The 18,949-nt window shown below is 47.4% G+C and overlaps 1 protein-coding gene across 1 annotated transcript; it reads left to right on the top strand.

Annotated features, from left to right (window-relative positions):
• Nucleotides 1-11,216: 11,216 nt before the first annotated feature.
• Nucleotides 11,217-16,277, top strand: LOC128337540 (small proline-rich protein 2H-like). Its single transcript, XM_053278657.1, has 2 exons — nt 11,217-11,284; nt 15,443-16,277. The coding sequence occupies exon 2, from the start codon at nt 15,467-15,469 to the stop codon at nt 15,986-15,988; it is 522 nt and encodes a 173-aa protein (XP_053134632.1). The 5' UTR covers nt 11,217-11,284; nt 15,443-15,466; the 3' UTR covers nt 15,989-16,277.
• The last annotated feature ends 2,672 nt before the right edge of the window (nt 16,278-18,949 follow it).

The raw sequence follows: 18,949 nt of genomic DNA, 5'->3' as shown, positions 1-18,949 counted from the left end.
TCTGGGCTAGGTGCTGCATCTCCATGAAGCACTCAATTGCTTCTCTGTATATCCTAAGCCAGCTGTTCATGGCTAAGATCCCAGGAGAGGGCTAGCATAGAGCTGTGCATGGTAAACATTTCCATTTTGGAACCAACATTCTCAGATTAATGTCTTTCAAGACCATTTGGGGCCTGCATCATTCATTTCCTGTGCAAGGGTGTACAGAAACTCCCTAGGAAAATTCTCTTATCTTTTAGAGGAATCCCTTTGGCTTTCCTTGAAAATTTCCAAATTTCCTGGAGAGGGACCCTGAAATCTGCTCCAAATTTCACTTTTCCCCCAAATGTCAGTGCCAGGCCTAATTTGGGGGCTCTTTGAAAGACCCTGTCCTGGTTCATACAATTGTTCAAATCTAGGTTTAGTGTAGGTTTCTAATCTTAGCATGATTGTGTGAACACAAGATGGGATCTCAGATTCATCTTGAGCCTTGATGTGTGAACCTTGATGTGGGTTCATACAATTATATTTATGTAGGTAACCCCCATTAAACCTAGATTCCAATAAGTGTGTGAACTGGGCCATTGATTACTAAATCAATACACACCCCAAGCAGGTAGTATCAAGACCCAGGGTGATTTCTAAAGGGTACAGAAAAGCTGTGGAACATGATCCTGGCCTTGGACTGGAACCAAAATTTCTCCAACATGAACTATGGGAACAAATCGCAGGGTTCCTGGAAGGAGAAACTAAGATCCACAGAGAAATTTCAGAGCACTTCTTCAAGAGCAACACTGAGATGCTCTCAGGACATTTTTTCACGTCAGCGTCCAGCTGCCTGAGAATCTTGGCATTCATGGAAGGCAGCGGGGAGCAAGATCTGAGATTTTGTGGCTGCAAACCTAAGCTTGAAGAGGCATTGAATAAAATCCACAGTGGCTAGTGGGGCCGTCGCAAGGACGCGTCTGTGTTGATCAGTGATAGCCACATATTTTCCACACGGACTTAGCTAGAACTTGTAGACCAATTTCCCAAGAGAACATGAATTTCAGATTTCAGGCGGTTCCACCCTCTTCATTAAAGTGACCCCACATTTCGCCAAGGTCCTCTTGGCTAAACCAGTTGGCTCATTAGCTTGATCCCCATTAATAGCTGTGTGGCAAGATTGGGAACGGTGCCAGTGCATTCAGGGCTCAGCCAGTGTTTATTTCAAGGTGCCATAATTATTTATTATGCTGATCCAGTGAGGTGCTTCTTATGTTGTTCTGAATCTTGGGTGCTATACAGCAGGAAGCAATTAAGAAGCGTAGTCTGGCACAGTATCTGTTGTTGTTTCCATCAGAAGGAGGGGAAGGAGGCTAAAAAGACAGGCTGGCTCCCACAATCAAAAGCTGGGTAGGAGGAACACCAAGTCAGGATTCCAGACTCATGCATGCTCCTGAGAACCAGTTGTGTGTCAGTAAACCCGGGGATGTGCAAAAAAAAAATTGACTGAATCAGTTCAAATTTGAATCAAATTTGAATCAAATTTGAATCGATTCGGCTCGACACTGCTTGTATAGAATGGGATTCGTTCAAATCTATTCAAATTCGCCTGAATTCGAATCGAATCCATTTTAATTCTATCTGAATTCAATTCGAGTTCAGGAGACTTTGACTCAATTTGAATGAATCTCGTTCTGTGCAAGCATTTCGAGTTGATTTGGTTTGAATTCAATTTGGATTTGGATTGATGCGGTCTACCCCTACAGCAAACATTGAGGCTGTTCTCACAACCACAGATCCTTGGGTAGGATGGGTTTAATATGGGGATCGATGGTTGCCTGGAGAGTTGAGAGGCCTCCTGACCCAGCAACTCCAAATCTGGCTAGCCTAGATTAGGAGACAGAGTCCATCCTACCTTCTTTTGTAGTTGTCTGTGCTGCCATGCAGCTTTAAAATACTTCCAGGCAACTGGTGGCCATTTTAATCATAGAGGCCTGTGGCTTGTGGGGCCAGGGAGAGGAGAGCTGCTGATTTACTGAGGGCTGCCTCTCCACTGCTCCCACAATGAATTATGGTAGGAGTCAGTGTTCCATGCGACAGAGATTCCCAGTTGCTCTTGACTACAACTCCCATCATCCCCAGTCAAAGGCCATGGCAGCTGTGGAGGCTGGGAGTTGTAGTCAAGGAAATTCAAGCCAGTGTTCCCAGTACACCTGGGATTACCAGTTGTTGTTGACTCCAACTCACATCATGCCCAGTCAAAGGCCATGGCAGCTGGGAATTGTTGTCACCCACAAGATCTGGGAACACTGATCACATGATCAAATAGCAGTTTTTTAAATAAAAAACTGTCTAAATGAAGAGGAGATTTGGGCAACGGTTCTGGGATGGTGGCCCTCAAACATTCTTCCTTTCCCCTGCAGACTTGGAAACACCCCAGACAAGATGTCTTACCAGTACAAGCAAACCTGCCTTCCTCCCCCCATCAAGAGCACCACCGTCCAAACGTCATGCATCGATCCATGCGCTCCTAAGTGTGCTACTGTGTGTGCAACCACTGCAGGTCCCTGCGTGACGGTCTGCGCGACCCCCTGTGTGAGCCAAGGGCAGGGCCAGTGCGCAACCATTTGCCAGGGCCCGTGTGGCTCCGTCTGCGTCACCCCACAGCAGTCTCAGTGCACATGTCAGGGACCCTGTAGTCCCATCTCCGTGGCACCCATCCCAACCCAAAGTGTGGGCCCATGCGCCACTGTCTGTGCGCCCCCTGGTGGGGCTGTCTGTGTGTCCCAAGGCCAGGGTCAGTGTGCCACTGTTTGCCCAGGGGCCTGTGGCTCCGTCTGTGTCACCCCACAACAATCTGTATGCCAGGGACCCATCTCCGTGGCACCCATCCCAACCCAAAGTGTGGGCCCATGCACCACTGTCTGCGCCACCCCTAGCGGCTCCGTCTGTGAGAGCCCCGGGCAGTCCCAGTGCGCCACTGTTTGCCAGGGCCCATGTGGTGACATCTCTGTGATCCCAATCCCAACCAAAAGCTCAGGTTCATGCGCGACCGTATGTACCAGCTCCGGCACATGCGCTACAGTTTGCCAGGACCAATGTGGCTCAGTCTGCGTCACTCCCGGTGCCACCAAGTGTGTGTCTCAGGGCACTGCTGTCTGCGTCGATGCCTGTGGCGGGGTGAAGACAAAATGTGGAAACCCATGTGTCACTGTGTGCAGCAATCAAGGGTGTGTGAAGACCTATCCTTGCATAAGCATGAGCCAATGTGCCATCAAGAAATGCTAAGCCGCCGTGAGATCATCCACGGAGATGCAACTGGACGACGAGTTAAGGATTCCCCCCTTCAGCTTCCTCGTGAACTCCACATGGTGAAAACTTCCTTATTGAGCACATTACCTCCATCTTCTCCTCTTCTCTCTCCTGTGGTCACCCATGAGCTACGATCCTCCCAGGATATTGCATCCACCAGGAAGAGACCTTGTATGGTGCTTGGTGGTGGAACTCCTCCTGTTCCCCTTCCCAGAGCTTGTGCATTAGATAGACAGCAATAAAAGCAAATTTGATCACATCACATTGTGTCCTGGAAATCTTTGTTGCGTTGCATTTACTCAGCTCAAGATCCTTAGTGCTTATAACAGTCTAAGCACTGAATAAGTCTCTTCACACGAGCATCTAAGCCTGGGTTATCTGCCTCCAACCCCTTCTTTGAACCAAGGCAAAAAGCCCAAGACCGGGTAATCTGAATCTGGGTAACCCTGCTTCTAACCCTCGATCTTAACCCAGGTTAGTGCACAGCACCCTGGGACCTGAGGTTGTTGATGGTGTGTTTCCAGGTCCCAACAGCCAGCTGCCATGTAAGTTAGAGAGTGCTTCAGCTGGAGGGACTGCAATCTGTAAATATGCCACTCTGCACAGCCCACTCTATGATCACTTGCTCAAAATGGCTTGAATCTGACTTGACCTGCCTTGTTCCCCCTCGTGGCCAATCAGAGGGTGGTTGTGAAGTAATTCGGTTCTCCCATCTGCTGGCAGCACAGTGCCTTGTGGGTAGGTTCTCCCCATTCTTGACAGCCATCCCTGCTCCAAGCTCACCGCTGTGGGGTTCATCTGTGCTGGTCTTGCAGTGCCCGATGGAGCCTCTGCTAATCTGTCCACCATGGGGTAAGAACATTTCCCAGCCCCAAAACACCCCCTCCTGACTGTATGTAAGAGCCCAATGTGGGCAATGAAACACATTCACCCCAGGCCCAGAGGTTCTGGGGGTATTGCTGGACCCCCTATTGTAGATCAAACGTATAGAGCATACCCAGAGGTCACAAATTCAGAAGTGCAGGTCTTTCCATGACAGCCCCCTAGCCACGCCCACTGCTGCAGCCACACCCCATGGCCACACCCATCCCAGCAGCCACGCCCTCCCCTTAGATAGATGCAATAATTCTGGGAGGTTCTGTCACAAGAAGTCAAGAAAAGTTTCCTAACCTTAGAAAGCTTGAACCTCATGTGGTTATTCGCCCAGAAGCACAGTCTGCATTGTCAACCGCAAACTGTGGAGCTGAGATTCAGTCCCATTTCCTTAGAGGAAGCTGCCTTCTATTGGAGGCTGAGCTAGATGGTTCACTGGTCCACCTATCTCAGCAGATACTCTAATCTGAGCTACAGCCCCCTCCCTGAAGGGGGGATAGCTTACAGCAGACAGTGCTCATACCTATAGTCTCCCATACAAATGCAAACCAGGGCAGACCCTGCTTAGCAAAGGGGACAATTCATGCTCACTGCCACAAGACCAGCTCTTTACCCCAAATGCCATAAGAACATAAGAACAGCCCTGCTGGATCAGGCCAAAGGCCCATCTAGTCCAGCATCCTGTTTCTCAAAGTGGCCCACCAGATGCTGCTGGAAGCCACAGGCAGGAGTTGAGGGCATGCCCTCTCTCCTGCTGTGACTCCCCTGCAACTGGGACTCAGAGGCATCCTGCCTTTGAGGCTGGAGGTGGCCCACAGCCACCTCCATAATCATAATAAGATTATAATAATAAGATAATAATAATCATAATAAGATTATAATAAGATTAAGATTATGATCATAATCACCTCCACAGCCATAATAAGCAGGGACACTGAAATCCCAGGAGCAACTGGAACCAGTGATAGGATTCCCAGGACACATGAGCGTCAATAAGGTTATTCACGCAGTCGTTTCTGTTGGAGTTCCAGTGCATCGACCTTTTGCACTGACTATCCTAATGGCCACGAGGGGCACTGGGAGTAGAGATAGTGAATAAGGGTCTCCCTAGCTGTTCTTACAATACAACCCCTGAAATGGCTCGTCAGGTATTTCCTGTGCTGAATCCCTTCCTTTCCTCTTAGAGAGCAGATGGGAACATCTCTCTCTCCCTCCCTCCCTCCCTCCCTATTCATTCTGTAGTTCTATAGATTAGGGTTAGATCTTTCCTATCCAAAGTGTACTTCACCAATAAATACTTTGTATTTTATTCTACCAGACTCTCCATGTGTCTTCTCTAAATAGCTGCAACAACTGAACTTTGCATTCTGCTCTGTAACTGGAGTGGGTAGCTTCTTTAGTGCTCTGCTAATTAACAGGGGGATAAAAATTACAACCCCCAACAGTTTTGGGGAGGGCTGGGGAGGGTGAGGGGAAGGCAGGACACAACCTTCCTCCCCCCCTGCCCCTACCATGATCTTAACTGCTCTGCAGTCACTCACCCCGCACACCCACACAACCAGTGATCCACAAGTGCCGAGGAGGTGGGGGGAAAGCAGGCTGTGGCCTCCTGTATCCCACAATGCACTGCATTGGGGGATTTCTCTGCTGCTGGGTGCTCTTGTCGCCTGGCTCTATGGATGCTGTAACTGGAGGCAGCCCAAGAACTGGCCAATTATCAAGAAAGCCTTCATTGCCACTGAAGGTGCATGAGTATCCTCGATTGGGAGAAAGCCCAGTTCTCTCAGAAGATGTCAGACAGAGAGGAGAGCTGGTCTTGTGGCAGCAAGCATGACTTGTCCCCTTAGCTAAGCAGGGTCTGCCCTGGTTGCATATGAATGGGAGACTTGATGTGTGAGCACTGCAAGATATTCCCCTTCAGGGGATGGTGCCGCTGTGGGAAGAGCATCTATTTTTATTATTATTATTATTTTATTTATTTTGTGTATTTTTATACCTCCCTAACCCAAGGTCTCAGGGCGGTTCAAAACAAATAAAAGCAGTAAAACCCTAATTAAAAACAAAAACAGAAAATTTAAAAGCAAGAAATTTAAAAGACAGTTTAAAGTTTTAAAACAATATCCTAAAAACAACACTAAAACAATCAAAAACAATATCAGTTCCAATATCTAGGTTCCAAGTTCCCTCCCTGGCAACATCTCCAAGATAGAGCTGGGAGAGACTCCTGCCTGCAACCTTGGAGAAGCCGCTGCCAGTCTGGGTAGACAATACTGAGCTAGGTGGACCTATGGCCTGACTCAGTATTTGGCAGCTTCCTATGTTCCTATATACCTAGATTTCAGATATTTGGGTAAAATTGGACAGTTTACCCAATTGGGCATGAAATATTTGCATCCAGTGTTTAAGAAGTGAAAGTGGAAATGTGGGCCACTTTCACAAGAATATTTGTGAATATTCTTTTCAGATAAGGCTGAGGAAAATCCCTTTCATTCTTGTGAATGACCTTCATGATTTAGTTCTCTGGTCTCCAAAGAGCAGAGAACTGGTACTAGATCCCAGAGGATCCTTTGGATGTTGGGGAACCAAAGGGCCCTTCACTCATATATCAATAATGTACAGACAGGCCTTACTGCCATGACCATCTGAAGATACAAGTCAGACAGCCATAAATGCAAAGAGCTTAAACAAAGGGAATGGATGAAGCTAATGGACAAGGGTCCTTTTTCCCCCTCTCCCCCAAAACAGACAAGGCCACTCGTCAGGGAGAAGGGAGAATATGACAACTTTGCACAAAGCCCAGATAAATGTTTCTTTTTTCTTTGTTTCTATTTTCTTTGGGAGGGAGGATCCCATTCCAAAGGCTGGAAGGAGACTCCCAGCTATCAAGTGACTATTAACATTCTTTTGCTAAATTCATAAAGAGTCATTAAGCAAGACTCCAGTTAAAATCATAATGAAATTCTCATCCAACGTCGTCAAAAGGATCAAGGAAAACTGCTCCTATTCATGAATCCACTATCAAAAGGATCGCCAGGGTGGGTGGGAGTAGGTCTGTGCACAAATACAAAAGTCTGGATCAGGTTCAACCTGATGTAATCTGACAGCAAAAATGTCGGTTCAGGGTCCTTTGGGCCCTTCTGCATGTCGGGTTAGGGTTAGGGTTAGGGTTGCTTGTGAGTTAAAAATTGGCTAATTTTTTAAAAAAATTAAAGAAGATATGCACGGGCAGGTGGGTGAGCAGATAAAGGGAAGAAGATGGGTGGTTTTCCCCCAGCCAAAATTGCTTAAGAGAGAGAGAGAGAGAGCAGACTCTCACCACCATTTGGACCTCCAGAAAGCTCCTCCCCCCCCCCGAAAGTCAGAGAAGTTCTGCTCTGCATTCGGAAGTTCTCTTGTTCAATTTCAAGCATCTCCAGGTAGGGCTGGGAGGGACTGAAACCCTGGAGGGCCGCTGCCAGTCTGTGTCGACAATACTGAACTAGATGGACCAATGTCTGACTCAGTAGGCAGCAGCTTCCTATATTCCTATGTGCTTCTGAACCAGCTGTTGAGCTCTAGGGCTTTGAGAAGGACGCGACTGCAGGAGGAAGACCAGCTTTGGCTGATCAGGGTTTGTTCGATCTAGGAGGCTTTCACCCGGGGTTTTGGTCTCCTCCTCCTCGACCAAAAGGATCTTCTCTGGGTCGCAGACAGGTGGGGCCTGCCATTGCAGTAAAAGCCTCCTGCTCACTACTCCTCTGAGTATTTGAGCTCCTCTAACTTATCCAGCTTGTATATACTCTTTTTCTTCCTTTTGTTTCATGTTTCAAAAGAAATATCAACAGTCAGCTTTTCAAGATCAACCCGATTTATAAGATCAGCTGTGGAGGGCATGCTCTTAAGCCCACTGTTAACAGAGACCCATTTGGCAGGATAATTTAGGTGCTCCTTAGCTCTGGAATGGGAGTCGTTGCTCAGGGGTCCTGCTTTGCATGAAGAAGATCCCAGGTTTAATCCGTGGCAGACCTGGAGAAGACTACAAGCAGACCTGAGTAAAACTAGGGGCATGCATGAAATTTGCTCGAGTCGTTTTAAATTTGAATCAAATTCGAATCGACTTGAATTCAAAACCATTGAATAGAGTGGCGATTCGCTTGAATCAATTTGAATTCGTCCAAAGACGAATCGAATTTGGTCGGATTCGACCGGACGTGATTCGACTTTGGGCAAATTTCAATCCATTTGAGTGCATTGGTTAAAAATTTGAATCGATTCGAATTTGATTTGAATTCAATCCATTTGAACAAATTCCAATCACATCCCTAGGAAATACCCTCTCCTACAAACTCGACACAGCCAGCTGCTGCCCGTCCGTGCAGGCATTCCAGAGCTAGATGCACCAAAGCTCTGACTCCGGATAAGTCAGGTTCTTTTTGAATCCCCTTCCCAGGAAAGTGTGTGGTTCCTTCTCTTGCTGTATTTCAGCAGAAGCAGAAATGATTCTTCTTCTGTAACGTATTCTGCTTTACTGCCTGAATGAGTTTTATTCTTTACCATGCCCCATTTTCTTTTTTCTTTTCTTTTTCTTTTTACGCTGCTGTTTTAAATTGCAGTTATTTGTTTTTATTCCTCTGCATGGTTTGGCATTCTTTTGCTTGGGTATTTCACTTTAAAACTGGGCTAGGAATACATTAAATAATAACAAACAATAATGATGATGATTTGGATGAGTTTCAGCATGCCTGAATCACCGGTGGTGTTGGAAAGATCTCTGGTTGTTTATGCCATCAGCTGAGAAATCGCATGATTGGGATGAACTCGGAGAGTAGCATGTTCCTATCACTGCCGTATATAACTCAGGTCCTGAAATGACACTAACAGTAATGATGACATGGTGCATTAGAGGAAAATGCAAATAATCACTTGTGAGTGCATCATCCTTTCAACATGCAAAGGAACCATCAAGAAGACAGCAGCAGTTCACTGGAACATAGGAAACTGCCACATACTGAGTCAGACCATTGGTCCATCTTGCTCAGTATTGTCTACACAGACTGGCAGCAGCTTCTCCAAGGTTGCAGGCACGAGTCTCTCACTCAGCCCTATCTGGAGTAGGGATGTGAGAATCTATTTGAATTTGAATAGATTTGACTCAAATCTGACCGATTTGAATGATTTGCATTAGAATCGAATCACCCCTAGAAAGGACAATTTGATTCATATTCAGATCAAATTGGTCAGAATTGAATCTGAATCTATTCAAATCAATTCAATGACAGTTTAAGGACAGATTTTAAAAACTATTCAGGTGCCCTGATTGGTCAAAAAAAGGCGCCAAAATAGATCAAATTGATTCAAATTTGGATCAAATCTGCCCGTTTCAGTTCGAATTCGAATCAAATCTGGGAATTTGATTTGTGCACATCTCTAATCAGGAAATGACAGGGAGAGAACCTGGAACCTTCAGCATGCAAGCAGGCAGATGCTCTTCCCAGAGCGGCCCCATCCCTTCCCTTAAGGTTTCTTACAGAGCTCACATGTAGTCTCCCATCCCAATAAAAACCAGGGCAGACCCTGCTTAGCAAAGGGGACAATTCCTGCTTGCTACCACAAGATGAGCTCTTGGCGTACCTTCTGTGGAACCTGGGACCTCCTAGACGCAAAGCAGATGTTCTACCTCTGCGCTGAGATGTGCTACCACTGAGCCTTCCCTGATGTGATCATCCATACAAACACATCATGAATGCTATTTTGCAGTATTTTGCTTAAAGCATGTTATCAGAGAAAGGGAGGGAGGGAGGGAGGGCCTTGTGGCAGCAAGCATGACTTTTCCTCTTTGCTAAGCAAGGTCCACCTTGGTTGCATTTGAATGGGTGATGTGTGAGCACTGTAAGAAATTCCCCTTAGGTGATGAGGCCACTCTGGGAAGAGCATCTGCCTGCTTGCATGCAGAAGATTCCAAGTTCCCTCCCTGGCAGCATCTCCAAGATCGGGCTGAGAGAGACTTCTGCCTGCAATCTTGGAGAAGCTGCTGCCAGTCTGGGTAGACAATCCTAAGTTAGGTGGGCCAAGGGTCTGACTCATTAGACAGCAGCTTCCTCTCTTCATATGTTCCAATACCTTAGAGAGAGAAAAGATGCAAAGGAACTGAATTAATAATAATAATAATTATTATTATTATTATTATTATTTATTATTTACATTTTATATCCCGCTCTTCCTCCAAGGAGCCCAGAGCGGTGTACTACATACTTGAGTTTCTCCTCACAACAACCCTGCGAAGTAGGTGAGGCTGAGAGAGAAGTGACTGGCCCAGAGTCACCCAGCTAGTATCATGGCTGGATGGGGATTTGAACTCGGGTCTCCTCAATCCTAGTCCGGCACTCTAACCACTACACCACGCTGGCTCTCACATAACTGAATGCGAGAATACGCTTGTAGGATCTAATCCTACAAGTAATTTTTAGAACATAGAGCAGAGTGTAGAAGAGAAGGGAAAAAATGAAGGAACGGCATGGAGAAACTCTCTCATTCTTGCCTCACCCCTAAGAAACAAGATTCCTGGTTCGTGCCCCAGAATCCCTGACTCTAGGGGGTCACACAACTTTGGCCCTCCTGCAGATGTTGTACTACAATTCCCATCATCCATAACTACTGGCCACTGTGGCTGGGGGTGATGGGTGTTGTAGTCCAAAAGCGGATGGAGGGCAGCTCCACGCTAGTCTATGGATGAAGATGCCCCAGAGTATGGTATGTAAAAGGAAATCAGCTGTAAATCAAAACATCCCGATGCCTGACTGCTGACAAAACTGGCATTGCTGATACAGCGTTTCTGCCACCCTGACATTTGCACAAATCACATACCCTGGAAATGACAGGTTGGGGCAAATTTCATTTGCAGGAAGGTTGCCTTGGAGGATACAGGAAGGGTCACTAATCACCGCCCTGGCAACTTTCATCACAGCAGCTGTCATGGCTCATCATAAAATGAAATAATCCATTAACTCAGGAGTGGGTGGAGTGGATTGGGACAAATCTCTCAAGGAATGCTCTCTCATTTCTACACCCTCCGTATAAAAAAGAGCTTCCGGACCATCCTGCCTCTCAACAGTCCTGCTTGGCTTCTCCATCTGTTGGTGGCACCAGTAAATTTGGGGTAAGTTCTTTCTGGATCTCTGGAAGCCCCTGCTAACTGAGCAGAGAGGCGCCTTTTAAAAGTGGTGGTGCTCTTGTGTTTAGCAGGGGGAGAGCAACTGGCCCTATCCATCCCCAGCACAGCATCCCTTCAGTGGCTGTTGCTGGGGTCTCTCTTATGTTTCTTTTTTAGATTGTGAGACAGGAAGCCATTTGATGTGTTTATTTACATATATTTATGTAAACCTCTTGGGAACTTTTGTCAAAAAGTGGTATGTAAATATTTGTCATATTTATATTTCTAGGATTTTACCAAATAGAGAGAGTGTTTTAAAAAAAGAAAGAAAGAAAGAAAGAAAGAAAGAAAGAAAGAAAGAAAGAAAGAAAGAAAGAAAGAAAGAAAGAAAGAAAGGTAGGTTCAGAATTGATTCCCAGAGGTGTTTTAGAGTTTAGGGGGAGATCTGTACAAGTGTCTCCTTTCTGGAGATTACAGCAAGATCCAAAAATAGAGATCTTGTCCGCTTATGACATTCCTATTTTCCCATTGCTCAGCTCCCCAATTACATGTGCTATGTGTGATTCTCTGCCTCTTTCTTATGCTGCATTCATAGATGCTGTAAGGACCCTCTCTGACATTTTGAATCGCCTAAAAATTTATCTCCACATGGTGATGTCCAGAATCACTAGGTCTTCTTTCTGAAATGGAGCCTCTGCATAAAGAATCCTCTCTCGCAATTTCCCACAGTGTTCTGTTCTTTCAATGTGCCCTCATAGGAATATAGGAGCATAGGAAACTGCCATCTACTGAGTCAGACCATTGGTCCATCAAGCCCAGTATTGTCTGCCCAGACTGGCAGCAGCTTCTCCAAGACTGCAGGCAGGAATCCCTCTTGGCCCTGTCTGGAGATGCTGCCAGGGAAGGATGTTGGAACCTTCTACATGCAAACGTGCAGATGCTCTTCCCACAGAGGCTCCATCCTCTAAGGGAAATCTCTTCCAGTGCTCATACGTTGTGTCCCATTCAAATGCAAACCAGGGTGAACCCTGCTTAGCAAAGGGTACTATTCGTGGTTGCTACTACAAGACCGATTCTCCACATCCAAGCTACCCCTACTAACTGAGCAAAGAGGCACCTTTTAAGGTCGTGATGCTCTCAGCTTAGCAAGAGAAAAGCAACGTCATCATCAATCCTCTAGAAACATTTCTAGCTTCCCTTGAAAATGCTCAGAAATCCCGAGAAATGGAGATGGAGCTATAGTTAAAGTATTAAAGTTGTAAAGCAGCTAGTGTGCATTAAGAAGGTTCTTGTTCTAACCCTGTGAGGGTTGGGGAAAATCCCTGACACCTTGGAGAGTCAGTGTTAATCAGTGTAGGCAATACCAAACTCTATGGTCCAGTGATCTGACTCGGTATAAGGCAGCTTCCTGTATTCTCCTTGGAGAGGAGAGCTGGTCTTGTGGTATCAAGCATGACTTGTCCCCATAGCTAAGCAGGGTCTGCCCTGGTTGCATCTGAATGGGAGACTTGATGTGTGAGCACTATAAGAGATTCCCCTCAGGGCATGAAGCCGCTCTGGGAAGAGCAGAAGGGTTCAAGTTTCCTCCCTGGCTTCTCCAAGATAGGGCTGAGAGAGATTCCTGCCTGCAACCTTGGAGAAGCCGCTGCCAGTCTGTGAAGACAATACTGAGCTAGATAGACCAATGGTCTGACTCAGTATATGGCAGTTTCCTATGTTTTCCTAAAGGAGACATTTCCTCCAAATTGTCCTGAAATTTCCTCCAAATATCCCCTTTTCCAAAATTTAGTTAGCGTTATAACTCTTCGCCCCCATTGCTGAAACATGAACTTGCTATGGGCTGGCAATCAGCATAAGGAAGGGATGGATTGGCCAGCATCTGTGAGACCAATCTCCCTAGAAATAATCATTTCATATATTCTGTGCTGTCCAGACCTCTCTTGGAATACTGGGATCCATATTTTAAGAAGGACATTGATAAACTAGAATGGGTTCAGAGGAGGGAAACAAAGGTGGAAAGGGTATAGAGACCATGTTCTAGGAGGAACGGTTAAAGGAGGTGAATCCATACTAGACTCATTGGGTCAAAATTACAAGGAAGCCGATTCAGGCTACACATTAGGCAGAACTTCCTCTTTGTAAGAGCTCTTCGGGATGTGTGAATTGATTCGAATTCGAATCTATTCAACTCGAATCTGGCCAATTTGAGCGATTCAAATTCGGAAAAGGGTAATTCAATTCAAATCCTAATAAAACCAACCAGATTCAAATCTGAAAAGATCCAAATCAAATCGACAACTGTTTAAGGACATTTTGGCACCTTTTAAAAACCATTCAGGTGCCCTGATTGGTTAAAAAGAACGGCACCAAAGTAGGTGGAAGAGATTCCAATTTGAATCAAATCGATTCCAATTTGAATCACATTGGCCAGTTTCCATTTGAATTCAAGTCGCATCTGAGAATTTGATTCGTGCTAAGACAGCTAAGAGCCGTTGGACCATGGAAGAGCCTGCCTCATGCCGCGGTGGGTGCTCCCTCAGCAGAGGCTTTCAAACAGAGACTGGACAGGCATCTGTCAGGGATGCTGCTGCAGATCACTGCACTGAGAAAGGGGTTGGACTAGATGATCTCCAAGGCACCTTCCCACTCTAGAATTCTATTATTCCCTCTTCCCTACCTGGTAGGACTATCCCCTACCTGAGGAATCCTCTGTTCTCCTGTTGCTTCCTTTCTCTGCTCTTGGGGTTTCTTTGCTCCAAGGTCTGGTTAAGAGCTGAAAGGGCCAAGGTGAAGCCACCCCATCCCTGAGAGAACCACCACTTTCCTTCAGCTAGGTTTCAGGCACCTCTCTCACTCACCACAATCCTTCTACCTCTGATCGACATCAAAGTGATGCTTTAATTTTGCAGCTCCTGGTATAAGGATTATAATTATAAAATATAATAGAAACATAGGAGGCTGCCTTCTACTGAGTCCGACCCTTGGTCCATCTAGCTCAGTATTGTCTTCACAGACTGGCAGCAGCTTTTCCAAGGGTGCAGGCAGGAGTCTCTCTCAGCCCTCTCTTGGAGATGCTGCCAGGGAGGGAACCTGGGACTTCCTTCATGCAAAGCAGATGCTCATGGGAAGGGACTAGAATGAATGACAGGGAATGCCCACTGAAAAGCCCTGGTTCCTTCCAAAGGGCCGTAGGAAAGCATGAATTTCCGAATGGCCATTATGTTCAGGGAGGGAGTTTGGAAACTTCTGCATGCAAGCAGGCAGGTGGTCTTCCCAAAGCGCCTCCATCCTTTAAGGGGAATATCTTACAGTGCTCACACATGTGGTCTCCCATTCAAATGCAAACCACGGAAGACCCTGCTTAGCCAAGGGGCCGATTCCTGCTCCCTACCACAAGACCAGCTCTCCTCTCCTCCTGAATAGTTCTATGTCGTTTTCAGAGTGGGACTGATCCATTAAGGGACAGCCCAATGTATTGTGGCATCCGAGGAAAGGCATAAAATGCCACCTTGCCTGTATCCCTGATGAGGGTAAGGCCCTGTTCGGAACCAACGCTGCAGGCTTTGGAAGTCCAGGGGGTGCAGGGAGGAGGGAAGGTGGCGGGAATCCTCTCCTTGGGCTTCTTTGCAAGGCTTGTGAGGCATTCCCTGCCAAGGTCTGATCAGTCCAACGGAATCTCCCACTGATTCACACAGGGGATCTCCAACTTGTGTCCCCAGATGCCGTTGGACTACAACTCCCATCATCCCCCACCACAATGGCCTTTGAGTGCACTAGTCCAACGACATCTGGAGACCTACGTTTGAGAACCCTGGAGAGACAGATTAAAAGGGCCGAGCTCTCCGCGTGGCCGACCTCACAGGGCTGTTGTTCCATGGCGGAATCCTGCAGCGCCTCGCCCTTCCTGGCGGGAGGGGCCTTGAAATGAGACTCATCAATGAACTACTGTCTGGCCTGGAATCTCCAGCAAACTGGCATCGATCTCCAGATGACTCGGGAAAGTTATCCGGAGATTTTAATGCTTTGTCTTCATCAATGGACTCTAATTTCAAGGTGTCATCCCGCCGTTGTGGGACTACAACTCCCATCATCCTCGGCCACAAGGGCCTCCCTCCCCCCCCCATAATCGTAACCGCGGCCTTGCTTGCTTTCTTCCCCTTCCAGCGTCAACCTCCAGCTCTCCCCAGCATGGCTTACCAGTGCAAGCAGCCCTGCCTCCCTCCGGCCGCCTGCGCGCCGCACGGCCCGACGCAAGCCACGGATCCGTGCGCGCCGGAATGTGTGTCCCCCGGCAACACTTCCTGTGCCGACGCCTGCGGGCCATCCCCCGCTATCCCCTACCAGTCCAAGCAGCCCTGCCCTCTTCCACCCATCTATGTGCAGCCGTGCGCTGCGGAAACCGTGACCTCATGCGCCCCGACGTGCGACTCCTCATGCCAAGCGGGGCCGCAGCCTGCCCCTCAGGCCTGCTTTGCTCTTGCGGCCGAAGCCCAGCCCTGGCCGCCCAGAAGCACCTGCACCCTCTGCAGCAGCCCCGATCCGGAGGCCTCTCCCGCCGCGTGCAGAGAGGCGGCACCGAGTTACGTGATGCCGGGATCCACCGTAAGCTTGCATCCGTCCGGCGCCGTCTCCGTGAATCCGGGTCCAGCGGAAGGGGCAGATTGCTGTGGCTCCGTCTTCTTGCCACCGTATACCCCTCACTTCCCGTAATAACCACACCGGGTCTCACGGCTCCGTGAGGACTGACAGATGGGTTGCGGCGGAGGCTTTTGTGGCCTGGAATCCACGCAAGGGCCTTCTCCCGAATTGGCAGGCAGATAGGGGTGCGAGGAAGGGGCGGGTGGTTTGGATTCGTAGGGAGGTGCTGCCAGATGAGTCTGGCCCTTGGTCCGCCTAGCTCAGGGTTGCCATCCCTGACTGGCAGCAGCAATCCGGGGTTGCAGACAGGGGTTTCCCCCTAGTCACTAGAATTTGAACCTGGTGCTTCCTGCGTGCAAAACAGGTGCTTTGCAACCCCATCGCCATGATGTGGAGGGAGGGAGGGAGGGAGGAAGGAAGGAAAATTGTATACAGAAGGAGCAGAAGGGTTTTGGTACACATGTGGGGATAACACTTCAGGCTCTTCCCCAGTGTTGCTTGGAAGGCCCTTCCAGAGTTTCCACAATGCAACTGTAGAATGGCCCTCGGTCTGATCCAACAGGGCCCTTCATATGTCGATATTCACTGAGATAGTTCGGAATGGAACCTCCATGTACAGAGGCAATCTACCTTGGATTTCCACCTGCTAGGGTCTCGTGCCAGAAGCATCCAGCTGACCTCCCTATCTATCTTGCGGTGATAGATGGATGGATGGATGGATAGATAGATAGATAGATAGATAGATAGATAGATAGAAAGAACATTTCACATATCCTTGGGAGAGGCACTATAGCTCACCATTAGAGCTCATGCTTTGCATCTCCAGGTAGAGCTGAGAAAGACCCCTGTGTGAAACCCCAAAGATCTGCTGCCAGCCAGAGCAGGCAGTTCTGAGCGAGATGGACCAAGGGTCTGACTCAACTGTAGGCAGTTCTGTATCCCACCTAGCGGGTTCCGGCCCATTCACGGTTCAGCCACAATGAACCTGTTCGGCTTTATGGTGCCCCCAGATTTTTGCCAGTTTTCCTACCAAAGGCTACAGCATGAGCCCTATGGGAGGAGTAGTTCCTTGTTGCATCTCATGGGGAGCGGCTGTCCAGTATATCCTTCTGCAATCCTGAAATAAATCAGCGATGCCTGGCAGGTAAGGGCATCCAACCCAGCCCCCTAGCTTTGGGATTCCCAGTTGGTTTTTCATCCAGGGTGCTGTGTGCTGGAGTTCCAGTGGTCAGTCTCCCTCTCCAAGGTCACATCCCTCTCCAAGCGAATCCTCCTGGCATTCCCGTCTCTCGGGTGTCAACTTGTCTGCCGTCTCCTGCACTTCGCTTCGATGCCCTCAGTTCCTCTTCTCGGCGGCGTCTGGAGATCTGTGTCTCAACCTCGTCGGAGTGATGCTTCTGAGAGAAGACGTCAGCCTTGGAAGGAAGCCGTTGTAACTTGTCCTCGCTGCTTGAGAACAAAACCATCTTTCCCAACCATGTGGAAGGCATTCTGTCTGGACCTGTGGGAGATGAAATAAAGATGTATCGTCTCTTGCACTGGAGGGGTGTTTCATTTACAGATTTCTTAATTCGCTTTAGGGTCTTCCTTAGGGCCTCGTCAGGGAGTCAAGGTGGGAATGTTTTGCCTACAGAAAGGTAAAGTGCAGATTAAGAACATAGGGAGCTGCCATATAATGAGTCAGACACTTGGTCCATCTAGCTCATTATTGTCTACACAGACTGGCAGCGGCTTCTCCAAGGTTTCAGGCGGGAGTCTCTCGCAGCCCAATCTTGGAGGTCCCTAACTTGGGACCTTAGGAACACAGGAACATAGGAAGCTGCCAAATATTGAGTCAGACCATTGGTCTATCTAGCTCAGTATTGTCTTCACAGACTGGCAGCAGCTTCTCCAAGGCAGCAGGCAGGAGTCTCTCTCAGCCCTATCTTGGAGGTGCTGCCAGGGAGAGAACTTGGAACCTAGATGCTCTTCCCAGAGTGGCTCCATCCCCTGAGGGGAATATCTTTCAGGGCTCACACATCAAGTCTCCCATTCATAAGCAACCAGGGCAGACCCTGCTTAGCTAAGGGGACAATCATGTTTGCTACCACAAAACCAGCTCTCCTCTCTTAAAGGAGTCATCTTAAATTCAGAGACATCTTTGATTCGGGTGAATACAGTATATAATCTGTAATCCTAACCTACTTCACAGGTTGTTGTGAGGAGAAACTTAACTATGTACACTCTGGGCTCTCATAGTGTACACTCTATGTACACTTAACACTCTGGGCTCCTTGGAGGAAGATGTAAATAAATGTAAAATAACAACAACAACAACAACAACAATATTGATAATAAAATTCAGCCATCCCAGGTCCTTGGGAAGGACTTGATGTCTGGATAAAACAAAAAAGTCAATAACACCTGTCTGACTTTGTAAACAAGATAATAATAGATAATAAAATTCATTGATAATAAATTCATTGATAATAAAATTCAGCCATCCCAGGTCTTTGGGAAGGACTCGATGTCTGGATAAAACAAACCAGTCAATAACACTTGTCTGACTGTGTAAACAAAAATAATGTGTAACAGACTGGGTAAACAACAACAATAATAATAGCTTACGAAAATTAATAGTGGAAAAGTTCAGGTGTCTATGGAACGTTCCAGTTTTCAAGACTGATCTCCCTTCTCAGTTATCCATAGGGATGTACATGAAATTCACACAGATCGATTCAAATCCAATTTGAATTTACTCATGCAAATTTCATGCACATACCTTGTTCTCCAAAAGAGGTCCATATGATGGTGATTTCAGAAAAAGTGAACTCATTATGGCCCCCAAATGCAAAAAAACATCAAAGAACTAGTGATTAAATCAGGGAAGCGTGTTCTTGATGAAGTTTCTTGAAAGGCACGGAAGAAACCGCCTCTCGTCAGACAATGTCTGCATTCAGCCTTCCCAAGGCAAGGAATTATCTGGTAATCCTTTAATGAGAGGTTATGCAGCGTAGGCTGGGGTGGTTAAGAAAAACGTCTTTCATCATCTAC

This window comes from Hemicordylus capensis, chromosome 14 (genome assembly GCF_027244095.1).
Source record: "Hemicordylus capensis ecotype Gifberg chromosome 14, rHemCap1.1.pri, whole genome shotgun sequence".
NCBI classification, from domain to species: Eukaryota; Metazoa; Chordata; class Lepidosauria; order Squamata; family Cordylidae; genus Hemicordylus; species Hemicordylus capensis.
The sequence above is the reverse complement of the archived record's forward strand: the minus strand, read 5'-3'. Positions and strand labels throughout refer to the sequence as shown.